A 14689-nucleotide genomic window follows, 5' to 3' on the forward strand; every position below is an offset into this window, starting at 1 on the left:
AGCCAATCAGGCTGAAGTATCTGTAGCCACTCAGAATGAAGTATCTGTAGCCAATCTAACATAAACAAGAGGCCTATAGGCCTAAACTGGAGAATGTGATTCTGGAGATGGCAAAAAAAATGGTGGATATCTTGAATGATGTAGTTATTTCAAACACAATGGAAATCCATCTGTGTCTGATGCTGATCATCCACAGGAAGCTTCAATAAAATTCATCAAGTTTTTGTTTTCATCATTTTCATCATCATCAAAATGTCGAATGGCATGTTTGCAATATTTCGATATACATATACATATTAAGTTGAAGTAATGACATTACAGTATATTGTCAACTTATTGAGGCAATCTAGACAAAATAATTGCCTAATATAATTATTGAAAAAGTAGGTAACTGACCTAATTTTGCAATATCAGTTATCGGCATGCATTTATCCTAGATGTCCATTTCTGTTGCCCTAATATAATTATTGAAAAAGAAGGTCATAGTGACCTAATTTTGCCATATTAGCTATTGGCATGTCTTCTCATTCTAGATGTCCATTTCTGTTGCCCTAATATGATTATTGAAAAAGTAGGTCTTGGTGACCTAATTTTGCAATATTTGCTAATTGGCATGCCTTCTCATCCTAGATGTCCATTTCTATTGCCCTACTATAAAAATTGAAAAAAGTAGGTCACAGTGACCTAATTTTGCAATATTTGCTATCGGCATGCCTTTCTCATCCTAGATGTCCATTTTTTTTTGCCCTAATGTAATTATTTAAAAAGTAGGTCACAGTGACCTAATTATGCAATATTTGTTATCGACATGCCTCTCTCATCTTAAGTGTCCATTTCTATTGCCCTAATATAATAACTGAAAAAGTAGGTCGGGGTGACCTAATTTTGCAATATTTGCTATCGACATTCCTTTCTCATCCTAGATGTCCGTTTCTATTTCCCTATCATAATTACTGAAAAAGTAGGTCACCCTTATATTGCACAATTATATAGTGATGTATTAAAACCTCTTCACACTTGCACCAAAAACTTAACGCAGAAATATTCTAAGTCCAAAAATTTGAAAATTATATTTTTTTCCAAAAAAAATCTTTTAGTTTAACTCTGGCAGGGGATAGTCTAACCCCAGATGGAATCTATTGCCAATTATCAGCATCCTAGTACAATTATAAAGTGATGTATTGATACTTTTCAACACTTGCACCAAAAACTTAAAGCAGAAATATTCTAAGTACAAAAATTTGAAAATTCTAATTTTTTCCAAAAAAAATCTTTTAGTTTAACTCTGGCAGGGGATAGTCTAAACCCAGAGGGACTCTATTGCCAATTATCAGCACATAAAGTGATGTATTAATACCTTTTAACACTCGCACCAAAAACTTAACGCAGAAATATTCTAAGTCCAAAAATTTGAAAATTCTAGTTTAAAAAAAAAAAATGTTTTAGTTTAACTCTGGCAGGGGATAGTCTAACCCCAGAGGGACTCTATTGCCAATTATCAGCACCCTAGTACAATTATAAAGTGATGTATTAATACCTTTCAACACTCGCACCAAAAACTTAACACAAAATTTTTCTAAGTCCAACAATTTTCAAAAATCTGTTTTTTTTTCAAAAAATCATTTAGTTTAACTCCGGCAGGGGGTAGTTTGACCCCCACAGGGACCATATTACCATAAATTACTACGCCTTTCAACACTGGCACCAAAAATTTAACATTTGGAAAACCAACGCCGACGCCGGGGTGACAACATAAGCTCTCACTCTTCTTCGAAGAGACGAGCTAATTACTGAAAAAGTAGGTCACAGTGACCTAATTTTGCAATATTTGTTATCGTCATGCCTTTCTCATCCTAGATGTCCATTTCTATTGCCCTAGCATAATTACTGAAAAAGTAGGTCACAGTGACCTTATTATGCAATATTTGCTACCGGCATGCCTTTCTCATCCTAGACGTCCATTTTTATTGCCCTAATGTAATTATTGAAAAGTAGGTCACAGTGACCTAATTTTGCAATATTTATTATCGTCATGCCTTCCTCATCCTTGATGTCTAATTTTGTTGCCCTAATGTAATCATAGAAAAAGTAGGTCACAGTGACCTAATTTTGCAATATTTGCTATCAGCATGCAATTATCATCCTAGATGTCAGTTGATGTTGTCCTATCATTATTCCTACTTAGAGCAATGTAAAGACATAAATAGTATCAATGTGAAATGTTTTCCACTTGCACAGTATCACTACATAATATATATGTATATGACTAATTAATTAGAAACCTTTAGACTCTCTCCAAATTTGATTTAAATTATCAGAAGTTTTCTGATATTTACCATATTTACACATTAAAGCTAGACACTGGGTAACTGGGCAGCTCTGGAGATAGGACTCCATTCCCAGACCTCTGCTGCCCTTTATCTAATTAATTTTATTGTTTTCCTGTGTGACCCTAAACCAGCAATACTATGGTTTCATGCAGAGATTAAACTAACAGGTTTTCTCATCAAAACTAATTGGTATCAGGGAGTAGAAAATCCAAAAGCCTAGTTATCTTAAACAAAGAAATGTTCTACAGAACCCCCCATTTGGGACCCCTAGCAGCAATGTTCACACTGAAAATATATACAGTTGGTGCTGTTAGCAGCCAAACTAGTCAGCTGCCAGTTCCCCCATTATGGACCCCTAGCGGCAATGTTCACACTGAAGATATATACAGTGTATGCAGACAGGTACAAACCATACAATTAAATTAATTAAAAATCAACCACTCATTATACATACTCCAAATTAAACTTGTCTCTTTATCATCACTATCTGAACCTTGTTATTGAAAATCAACTCTAAATGATGTTCCAGTCATTAGATATCTTGTTCACAAACAAAAAATAAAGTACTTTTCCATAGCTCATCAGATGATAATTGCTGTGGTGGCCATCTTGTAAATTCAATGAATTTTTGAAACAACACCTCTTATTCAGAAATGTCAATAGAACATTCCTAGAAAGTCTTCTTAATACGAAGCAAATAATATTGGAGTTATAAGAAAACATAATTTCAAAGATGGCGATTATGGCAGCCATCTTGAATTTTATTTTTACTTAATGAATACAAATATCTAGTCAGGACCTTCTAACTAATCATTCAATGCGAATTTCAACACTCTCGGTTAAAAAAAGTTAACGGACGACGGACGACGCACGACAGACGCCGGATGATACCCCATAGCAAAAGCTCACATGAGCCTTCGGCTCAGGTGAGCTAAAAACTATACAGATATAATCTAGCAATATATGTATTCCCACTTGTTCCAGTCATAGAGGGTGAGTAAGTACATTTTACCTGATTCTGTGCTGTCCTCATCCTCCAAATTACCTCCCTTTAATACTGTTGCCTTCATGTCTTTCAGGTCCAGATATCGCAGCAAACGAGCAAGCTTCACCTACATCAAATAAAACAATCTCACTGACAAACAAGTGTTGATTAGAAAAGTCACGAGTGTAAAGTTTGGTTAATATCCTCCATCCCATTGTCTGAACCTTTTGATACCATCACCCTACTATCCATGGAGGAAATGTGGATAAATCTCAAACTCAGGGATGAGATTTTTTAATGTTCAACCTGCCATTAAACTGAGGGCATTTAAGATCTCCACTTCAAAGCAGAGATCTTGCTTCAAAAGTAGGAAATTACACTTAGATTGAGATATACCTGTCTATATATCACACATGGGCGAGACATTCCTATCATTTCACAAAATCAATACCTTGTCTTTCCTCAGTAGGAATAACAGATCCTCCATACCAATAAACCTGGCACTCCTCAAGGTTGCCACATCACAGGCCTGGTACAGCTACAATAACAAAGGTCAAGGTCAATGGTGTAAAGGTCAACATATTACAGAACTTATTATTATACATTATGTACAGCTATAACACCAAATATTTGGTCATTGTTGTAAAGGTCACCACATCACAGTAATGGACTAGTTATATAACAGAGGTCAAGGTCATTTGAGGAAAATTTAGAAAACTACAGGGTAGCAAATGTCAAGGTCATAAGTGTAAAGGTTGAAACACAGTAATGGACTAGTTATATAACAAATGTCAAGGTCATTGGAGGAAAATTTAGAAAATTACAGGGTAGCAAATGTCAAGGTCATTAGTGTAAAGGTTGAAACAATCACTTTGTAATAACTAAGGCTACCCGTGTCAGTGTGACATCACTGACTACAAGTAAAGTTCTCAAGGTTACCAGGTCAGAATCCTGAACAAGAGGCCCATGAGTCTTAACAGTCTTCTTGAATAAACAAGAGGCCCAGGGGCCTTAACGGTCATCTGACTCTAAATTAAAAACCTTATATAATTGAAGTGTGTATTCTCTGTAGCAAGTATATAGTGGCGCCGTTTGCCATGGTGGCCATCTTGGATTCCTGCCGACCCAATAAATAACAACACTTGGTAAGGACCATCTCAGGATCATTTCTGGTTAGAGTTACAGCTGAATTCCATTGGGGGAATTTGAGAAGAAGTTTAAAATAGGCATTGTTCAGGAAAACCATGATTGCACAATCATGTTACAAATGGCCACCATGGCTGCCAAGTCAATGATTTTACAAGGCGGAAAAATATTAACACTTTGTTGGCACTCCTTCCTTAAAATCCTCACCAATTTCCAACTCAATGGCACCAGTGGAACTGGAGAAGAAGTTTAAAATGTTTTTTCAAGATGGTTGCCATGGTGGCCATTTTGAATTTCTGGCCGACCCGATAAATAACAACACTTGGTAAGGGCCATCTCAGGATAATTTCTGGTAAGTTAGGGCTGAATCCCACTGATGGAATTTGAGAAGAAGTTTGAAATAGGTGTTGTTCAGGAAAACCATGATTGCGCAATCATGTTACAAAATGGCCCCCATTGCTGCCATTTCAAAGTTTTTACGAGGCCGAAAAAATAACAACACTATGTTGGCTAGCCTTCCTTGACATCCTCTACCATTTCCAGCTCAATGGCACCAATGGAACTGGAGAAGAAGTTTAAAATGTGTTTTTCAAAATGGCGGCCACGGCGGCCATCTTGGATTCAGACCAACCCAAAAAATAACAACACTTGGTCGGCATCATATCAGGATCATTTCAGGCAAGTTTCAGCTTAATAGCACTGGTGGAACTGGAGAAGAAGTTTAAAATGTGTTTTTCAAGATGGCGGCTATGGCGGCCATCTTGAATTTCGGACTGACCCGAAAAATAACAACACTTGGTCAGGATCATATCAGGATCATTTCAGGCAAGTTTCAGCTTAATAGCACTGCTGGAACTTGAGAAGAAGTTTAAAATGTGTTTTTCAAGATGGCAGCTATGGCGGCCATCTTGGATTTCGGACTGACCCGAAAAATAACAACACTTGGTCAGGATCATATCAGGATCATTTCAGGCAAGTTTCAGCTTAATAGCACTGGTGGAACTGGAGAAGAAGTTTAAAATGTGTTTTTCAAGATGGCGGCTATGGCGGCCATCTTGGATTTCGGACTGACCCGAAAAATAACAACACTTTGTCAGGATCATATCAGGATCATTTCAGGCAAGATTCAGCCCAATAGCACTTGTGGAACTGGAGAAGAAGTTTAAAATGTGTTTTTCAAGATGGCGGCCACGGCGGCCATCTTGGATTTCGGACCGACCCGAAAAATAACAACACTTGGTCGGCATCATATCAGGATCATTTCAGGCAAGTTTCAGCTTAATAGCACTGGTGGAACTGGAGAAGAAGTTTAAAATGTGTTTTTCAAGATGGCGGCTATGGCGGCCATCTTGGATTTCGGACCTACCCGAAAAATAACAACACTTGGTCAGGATCATATCAGGATCATTTCAGGCAAGTTTCAGCTCAATAGCACTGGTGGAACATGAGAAGAAGTTTAAAATGTGTTTTCAAAATGGCGGCTATGGCGGCCATCTTGGATTTTGGACCTACCCGAAAAATAACAACACTTGGTCAGGACCATCTCAGGATCATTTCAGGCAAGTTTCAGCTCAATCCCACTGGTGGAACTTGAGCAGAAGTTTGAAATGTGAAAAGTTTACGCACGACGCACGGCGCACGGCGCACGACGACGGACGAAGCATGATGACTATAGGTCATCCTGACCCTTCGGGTCAGATGACCTAAAAACCCACTATGTAATAAGGTATACTATCTCATTGGTGGAGCTAAAGAAATTTGAAATATGATTTGTTTATGAAATCCATGATCATGCAACCATTTTACAATGAGGCTGAGTAGCATTGAATGGCCTGGCTCAACTGGAGAAGTTTAATTAAAATGTGTATTTCAAGATGGTGGCTAATTAGTGGCCATTATGGATTTCATTTAGCACCCAAAAAACTAACAACACTTGGTCAAGACCATTTCAGGACCATTCAAGGTAATAGTTTGAGCTTAATCCCACTGGTGAAACTTAAGAAGAAATTTGAAATGTGTAAAAAGCATGGGTGGTGCATGGAGCAGGTAGATGAGGATAAGACAAAACAGGAGGGTTAAAAATGTCAACAACTCACAATATCACAGGTCTGACATAGAGCTGCATTAAGTATAGTGTCAATAAGGTCATTAAAGCAATGAAAGACATCCTTACCAGTACAATACCTAACAAAAGAAAGTAGGGAAGGACTTACCAGTGCTGACACCTGTTGGTGTACAAGGGAAGACCTTAACAGTGCTGACACCTCTTGGTGTACAAGGGAAGGACTTACTAGTGCTGACACCTGTTGGTGTACAAGGGAAGGCCTTACCAGTGCTGACACCTGTTGGTGTACAAGGGAAGGTCTTACCAGTGCTGACACATGTTGGTGTACAAGGGAAGGACTTACCAGTGCTGACACCTGTTGGTGTACAAGGGAAGACCTTACCAGTGCTGACACCTGTTGGTGTACAAGGGAAGGTCTTACCAGTGCTGACACATGTTGGTGTACAAGGGAAGGCCTTACCAGTGCTGACACCTGTTGGTGTACAAGGGAAGGTCTTACCAGTGCTGACACCTGTTGGTGTACAAGGGAAGGACTTACCAGTGCTGACACCTGTTGGTGTACAAGGGAAGGACTTACCAGTGCTGACACATGTTGATGTACAAGGGAAGGACTTACCAGTGCTGACACCTGTTGGTGTACAAGGGAAGGTCTTACCAGTGCTGACACATGTTGGTGTACAAGGGAAGGACTTACCAGTGCTGACACCTGTTGGTGTACAATTTCCTCCACAAGTAGGGCTGTGTCATTGAGAGGTTTTCTACAGTCACCGAACCCATGCCTGAAAAATACCATATCATTTTATGTGTGGAATCACTGAACCCATGACTGATATACCTTTACATTTTTACCATTACACCTTATATAACAGGGGTTATCAAACTTATGGCTGTAAAATACCATTACACCTTATATAACGGGAGTTATCAAACTCATGGCTGTAAAATACCATTACAACTCATATATCAGGAGTTATCAAACTCGCGGCTGTAAAATACCATTACACCTTATATATCAGGAGTCACCAACATCGTGGCTGTAAAATACCATTACACCTCATATATCAGGAGTCACCAAACTCGTGGCTGTAAAATATCATTACAACTCATATATCAGGAGTCACCAAACTCATGGCTGTAAAATATCATTACACCTTATATATCAGGAGTCACCAAACTAGTGGCTGTAAAATACCATTACACCTTATATATCAGGAGTTATCAAACTCGCGGCTGTAAAATACCATTACAACTCATATATCAGGAGTTATCAAACTCGCGGCTGTAAAATACCATTACACCTTATATAACAGGGGTTATCAAACTCGTGGCTGTAAAATACCATTACAACTCATATATCAGGAGTTATCAAACTCGTGGCTGTAAAATATCATTACACCTTATATATCAGGAGTTATCAAACTCGTGGCTGTAAAATACCATTACAACTCATATATCAGGAGTTATCAAACTCGTGGCTGTAAAATATCATTACACCTTATATATCAGGAGTTATCAAACTCGTGGCTGTAAAATACCATTACAACTCATATATCAGGAGTCACCAACCTCGTGGCTGTAAAATACCATTACAACTCATATATCAGGAGTTATCAAACTCGTGGCTGTAAAATATCATTACACCTTATATATCAGGAGTTATCAAACTCGTGGCTGTAAAATATCATTACACCTTATATATCAGGAGTTATCAAACTCGTGGCTGTAAAATATCATTACACCTTATATAACAGGGGTTATCAAACTCGTGGCTGTAAAATATCATTACACCTTATATAACAGGAGTTATCAAACTCGTGGCTGTAAAATATCATTACACCTTATATAACAGGGGTTATCAAACTCGTGGCTGTAAAATACCATTACACCTTATATATCAGGAGTCACCAAACTAGTGGCTGTAAAATACCATTACAACTCATATATCAGGAGTCACCAACCTCGCGGCTGTAAAATATCATTACACTTTATATATCAGGAGTTATCAAACTCGTGGCTGTAAAATATCATTACACCTTATATATCAGGAGTCACCAACCTCGTGGCTGTAAAATACCATTACAACTCATATATCAGGAGTCACCAACCTCGTGGCTGTAAAATACCATTACACTTTATATATCAGGAGTTATCAAACTCGTGGCTGTAAAATACCATTACAACTCATATATCAGGAGTTATCAAACTCGTGGCTGTAAAATACCATTACAACTCATATATCAGGAGTCACCAACCTCGTGGCTGTAAAATACCATTACAACTCATATATCAGGAGTCACCAAACTAGTGGCTGTAAAATACCATTACACTTTATATATCAGGAGTTATCAAACTCGTGGCTGTAAAATACCATTACAACTCATATATCAGGAGTCACCAACCTCGTGGCTGTAAAATACCATTACAACTCATATATCAGGAGTTATCAAACTCGTGGCTGTAAAATACCATTACAACTCATATATCAGGAGTCACCAACCTCGTGGCTGTAAAATACCATTACAACTCATATATCAGGAGTCACCAACCTCGTGGCTGTAAAATACCATTACACTTTATATATCAGGAGTTATCAAACTCGTGGCTGTAAAATATCATTACACCTTATATATCAGGAGTCACCAAACTAGTGGCTGTAAAATACCATTACACTTTATATATCAGCAGTTATCAAACTCGTGGCTGTAAAATATCATTACAACTCATATATCAGGAGTTATCAAACTCGTGGCTGTAAAATACCATTACACCTTATATATCAGGAGTTATCAAACTCGTGGCTGTAAAATATCATTACAACTCATATATCAGGAGTCACCAAACTCATGGCTGTAAAATACCATTACACTTTATATATCAGCAGTTATCAAACTCATGGCTGTAAAATACCATTACACCTTATATATCAGGAGTTATCAAACTCGTGGCGGTAAAATATCATTACACCTTATATATCAGGAGTCACCAACCTCGTGGCTATAAAATACCATTACAACTCATATATCAGGAGTCACCAAACTCATGGCTGTAAAATACCATTACAACTCATATATCAGGAGTTATCAAACTCGTGGCTGTAAAATATCATTACACCTTATATATCAGGAGTCACCAACCTCGTGGCTGTAAAATACCATTACACCTTATATATCAGGAGTTATCAAACTCGTGGCTGTAAAATATCATTACAACTCATATATCAGGAGTTATCAAACTCGTGGCTGTAAAATATCATTACACCTCATATATCAGGAGTCACCAACCTGGTGGCTGTAAAATACCATTACAACTCATATATCAGTATATATAGTTATCAAACCAATGTCACTGTAGTTTGCTGTGGACTGCATGAAGGTTAACAAGATATATATTTACATTTGCATTTGCCTATATGTCGTTAGTAAACTAAATTGTATTCATGAGACTGTATTCTTTCCTTATGCAAAAATCTAACACATTGAGGGAATTAAACAGGAACTTAGATTCTGTTTCTTTTAATATTCACACAAATTAGACAACACAGAGACAGCCCAGTAGCACTCCATTTCAACATCATGTCATACTTCAAACTCTTTACCATGACATCACTTAAAGGAAGAAATGTCCAAGGATAGGTGTTGCATCCTCAGTCATATTATCTGTACCTGGATACTCCTTAGTGATGTACCTGGATACTCCCTAGTGCTGTACCTGGATACTCCCTAGTGCTGTACCTGGATACTCCCTAGTGCTGTACCTGGATACTCCTTAGTGCTGTACCTGGATACTCCTTAGTGCTGTACCTGTATACTCCTTAGTGCTGTACGTGTATACTCCTTAGTGATGTACCTGGATACTCCTTAGTGATGTACCTGGATACTCCCTAGTGATGTACCTGGATACTCCCTAGTGATGTACCTGGGTACTCCTTAGTGATGTACCTGGGTACTCCTTAGTGATGTACCTGGGTACTCCTTAGTGATGTACCTGGATACTCCTTAGTGATGTACCTGGATACTCCTTAGTGATGTATCTGGATACTCCTTAGTGATGTACCTGGATACTCCTTAGTGATGTACCTGGATACTCCCTAGTGATGTACCTGGATACTCCTTAGTGATGTACCTGGCTACTCCTTAGTGATGTACCTGGATACTCCCTAAAGATGTACCTCAATACTCCCTAAAGATGTACCTGTATACTCCCTAGTGATGTACCTGGCTACTCCTTAGTGATGTACCTGGATACTCCCTAGAGATGTACCTGTATACTCCCTACTCCTGTACCGTGATACTCCCTAGTGATGTACCTGGATACTCATTAGTGATGTTCCTGGATACTCCCTAGCTAGTGCTGTACCTGGATACTCCTTAGTGATGTACCTGGATACTCCCTAGTGCTGTACCTGGATACTCCCTAGTGATGTACCTGGATACTCCTTAGTGATGTACCTGGATACTCCCTAGTGCTGTACCTAGAAAATCTCTAGTTCTGTATCAAATTATTGCCAGCCATGTACATAGATACTCCTTAGCTATGCTTTTGAATGACAAGATCCACTCTCCAGTTGTATATCTCGATGGTGTTTGAGCCACTCCTCAGCCTTGTTTCTGGATGAGAGCCACTCCCTAGCCCGGGAGTGTATGTGGTAGTAGCGGACTGAGCGTACTCCCACACCAACAGACTGTGTGTATTTGCCACCACATAACATCCAGTTGTGTGCTAAAACTGTACTACACATATTGCACATCCACCGCAACAACCACTCTGCCACCCGGGCCTCATATCCCCACCCCTCGGGGATAGAGGCCACCAACCCACCGAGGCTACAGTCACTCGGCATGGCACAGACTCTGGAATGCAGAATCGGTACTGTATAAAGCTGCAGAGAAATGGAGCTTGAGATGACCATTCAGCATGGACAGTGGACTCCCAGGTAAGACTCACAGCCAATCAGAGGGGTCTCTATTTCATCCCTATAATTATAGATTTACCTGTGGTAACCTGGGGTGGTAGCTGACAATCCCATATACACCCACTCACGCCCACTCACGCCCACTCGGCCAATCTGGGGAAGTATTTATGATCCTGGGAAGTGATTGACATTGTTACCTAGTAACGAGCCCCTACAGCATTAGTATAGTCTCAAAGTCTCATCAGATATTGATCTGTTAGTGTCAACATGTGTGGTGAGGTGCCATGTATCCATGCTGGCTACCTATGTTAATATATCCTATTATGATCAAGGTATATTTTACTCAGGTGTCAGCGTACACAGGTATATCAGTCAGGTGTCAGTGTACACAGGTGTATCATGGTCAGGTGTCAGGGTACACAGGTGTATCAGTCAAGTGTCAGTCTACACAGGTGTATCAGTCAAGTGTCAGTCTACACATGTGTGATCAGTCAGGTGTCAGTCTACACATGTATATCATGGCTAGGTGACAGTGTACAGTCTACACATGTATATCATGGCTAGGTGACAGTGTACACAGGTATATCATCGCTAGGTGACAGTCTACACAGGTATATCATGGCTAGGTGACAGTCTACATAGGTATATCATGGCTAGGTGACAGTGTACAGTCTACACAGGTATTCCATGGCTAGGTGACAGTCTACACAGGTATATCATGGCTAGGTGACAGTCTACACAGGTATATCATGGCTAGGTGACAGTCTACACAGGTATATCATGGCTAAGTGACAGTCTACACAGGTATATCATGGCTAGGTGACAGTCTACACAGGTATATCATGGCTAGGTGACAGTCTAAACAGGTATACCATGGCTAGGTGACAGTCTACACAGGTATATCATGGCTAGGTGACAGTATACAGTCTACACAGGTATACCATGGCTAGGTAACAGTCTACCACAGGTATATCATGGCTAGGTGACAGTCTACATAGGTATATCATGGCTAGGTGACAGTGTACAGTCAACACAGGTATTCCATGGCTAGGTGACAGTCTACACAGGTATATCATGGCTAGGTGACAGTCTACACAGGTATATCATGGCTAGGTGACAGTCTACACAGGTATATCATGGCTAAGTGACAGTCTACACAGGTATATCATGGCTAGGTGACAGTCTACACAGGTATATCATGGCTAGGTGACAGTCTAAACAGGTATACCATGGCTAGGTGACAGTCTACACAGGTATATCATGGCTAGGTGACAGTCTACACAGGTATATCGAGGCTAGGTGACAGTCTACACAAGTATACCATGGCTAGGTGACAGTCTACACAGGTATACCATGGGTAGGTGACAGTGTACAGTCTACACAGGTGTATCATGGCTAAGTGACAGTCTACACAGGTATACCATGGCTAGGTGACAGTCTACACAGGTATACCATGGGTAGGTGACAGTGTACAGTCTACACAGGTGTATCATGGCTAGATGACAGTCTAAACAGGTATACCATGGCTAGGTGACAGTCTACACAGGTATATCATGGCTAGGTGACAGTCTACACAGGTATATCGAGGCTAGGTGACAGTCTACACAAGTATACCATGGCTAGGTGACAGTCTACACAGGTATACCATGGGTAGGTGACAGTGTACAGTCTACACAGGTGTATCATGGCTAAGTGACAGTCTACACAGGTATACCATGGCTAGGTGACAGTCTACACAGGTATATCATGGCTAGATGACAGTCTACACAGGTATATCATGGCTAGGTGACAGTCTACACAGGTATACCATGGCTAGGTGACAGTCTACACAGGTATATCATGGCTAGGTGACAGTGTACAGTCTACACAGGTACATCATGGCTAAGTGACAGTGTACAGTCTACACAGGTATATCATGGCTAGGTGACAGTGTACAGTCTACACAGGTATATCATGGCTAGGTGACAGTCTACACAGGTATATCGAGGCTAGGTGACAGTCTAAACAGGTATACCATGGCTAGGTGACAGTCTACACAGGTATATCATTGCTAGGTGACAGTGTACAGTCTACACAGGTATACCATGGGTAGGTGACAGTGTACAGTCTACACAGGTGTATCATGGCTAAGTGACAGTCTACACAGGTATACCATGGCTAGGTGACAGTCTACACAGGTATATCATGGCTAGATGACAGTCTACACAGGTATATCATGGCTAGGTGACAGTCTACACAGGTATACCATGGCTAGGTGACAGTCTACACAGGTATATCATGGCTAGGTGACAGTGTACAGTCTACACAGGTACATCATGGCTAGGTGACAGTGTACAGTCTACACAGGTATATCATGGCTAGGTGACAGTCTACACAGGTATATCATGGCTAGGTGACAGTCTACACAGGTATACCATGGCTAGGTGACAGTCTACACAGGTATACCATGGCTAGGTGACAGTGTACAGTCTACACAGGTATATCATGGCTAGGTGACAGTCTACACAGTTATATCATGGCTAGGTGACAGTCTACACAGGTATCCCATGGCTAGGTGACAGTCTACACAGGTATATCATGGCTAGGTGACAGTCTACACAGGTATATTGAGGCTAGGTGACAGTCTACACAGGTATACCATGGCTAGGTGACAGTCTACACAAGTATACCATGGCTAGGTGACAGTCTACACAGGTATATCATGGCTAGGTGACAGTCTACACAGGTATATCATGGCTAGGTGACAGTCTACACAGGTATATCATGGCTAGGTGACAGTCTACACAGGTATACCATGGCTAGGTGACAGTCTACACAGGTATACCATGGCCAGGTGACAGTCTACACAGGTATATCATGGCTAGGTGACAGTCTACACAGGTATACCATGGCTAGGTGACAGTGTACAGTCTACACAGGTATATCATGGCTAGGTGACAGTCTACACAGTTATATCATGGCTAGGTGACAGTCTACACAGGTATCCCATGGCTAGGTGACAGTCTACACAGGTATATCATGGCTAGGTGACAGTCTACACAGGTATATTGAGGCTAGGTGACAGTCTACACAGGTATACCATGGCTAGGTGACAGTCTACACAAGTATACCATGGCTAGGTGACAGTCTACACAGGTATATCATGGCTAGGTGACAGTCTACACAGGTATATCATGGCTAGGTGACAGTCTACACAGGTATATCATGGCTAGGTGACAGTCTACACAGGTATACCATGGCTAGGTGACAGT

General features: G+C 40.3%; 1 protein-coding gene across 1 annotated transcript in view; it reads right to left on the reverse strand.

Annotated features, from left to right (window-relative positions):
- The window catches only part of LOC117328242 (transcription initiation protein SPT3 homolog), a 113813-nt gene that overhangs the window by 16261 nt on the left and 82863 nt on the right, over positions 1–14689 (reverse strand). Inside the window, exons 3-5 of the mRNA XM_033885705.1 lie at positions 7221–7305; positions 3767–3853; positions 3343–3442 (exon numbers count right to left, since the gene is read on the reverse strand). Coding sequence (XP_033741596.1) covers positions 3343–3442; positions 3767–3853; positions 7221–7305 — 272 coding nt within the window. The remainder of the gene's footprint in view (positions 1–3342; positions 3443–3766; positions 3854–7220; positions 7306–14689) is intronic.

Source organism: Pecten maximus, chromosome 5 (assembly GCF_902652985.1).
Source record: "Pecten maximus chromosome 5, xPecMax1.1, whole genome shotgun sequence".
Taxonomy (NCBI): Eukaryota; Metazoa; Mollusca; class Bivalvia; order Pectinida; family Pectinidae; genus Pecten; species Pecten maximus.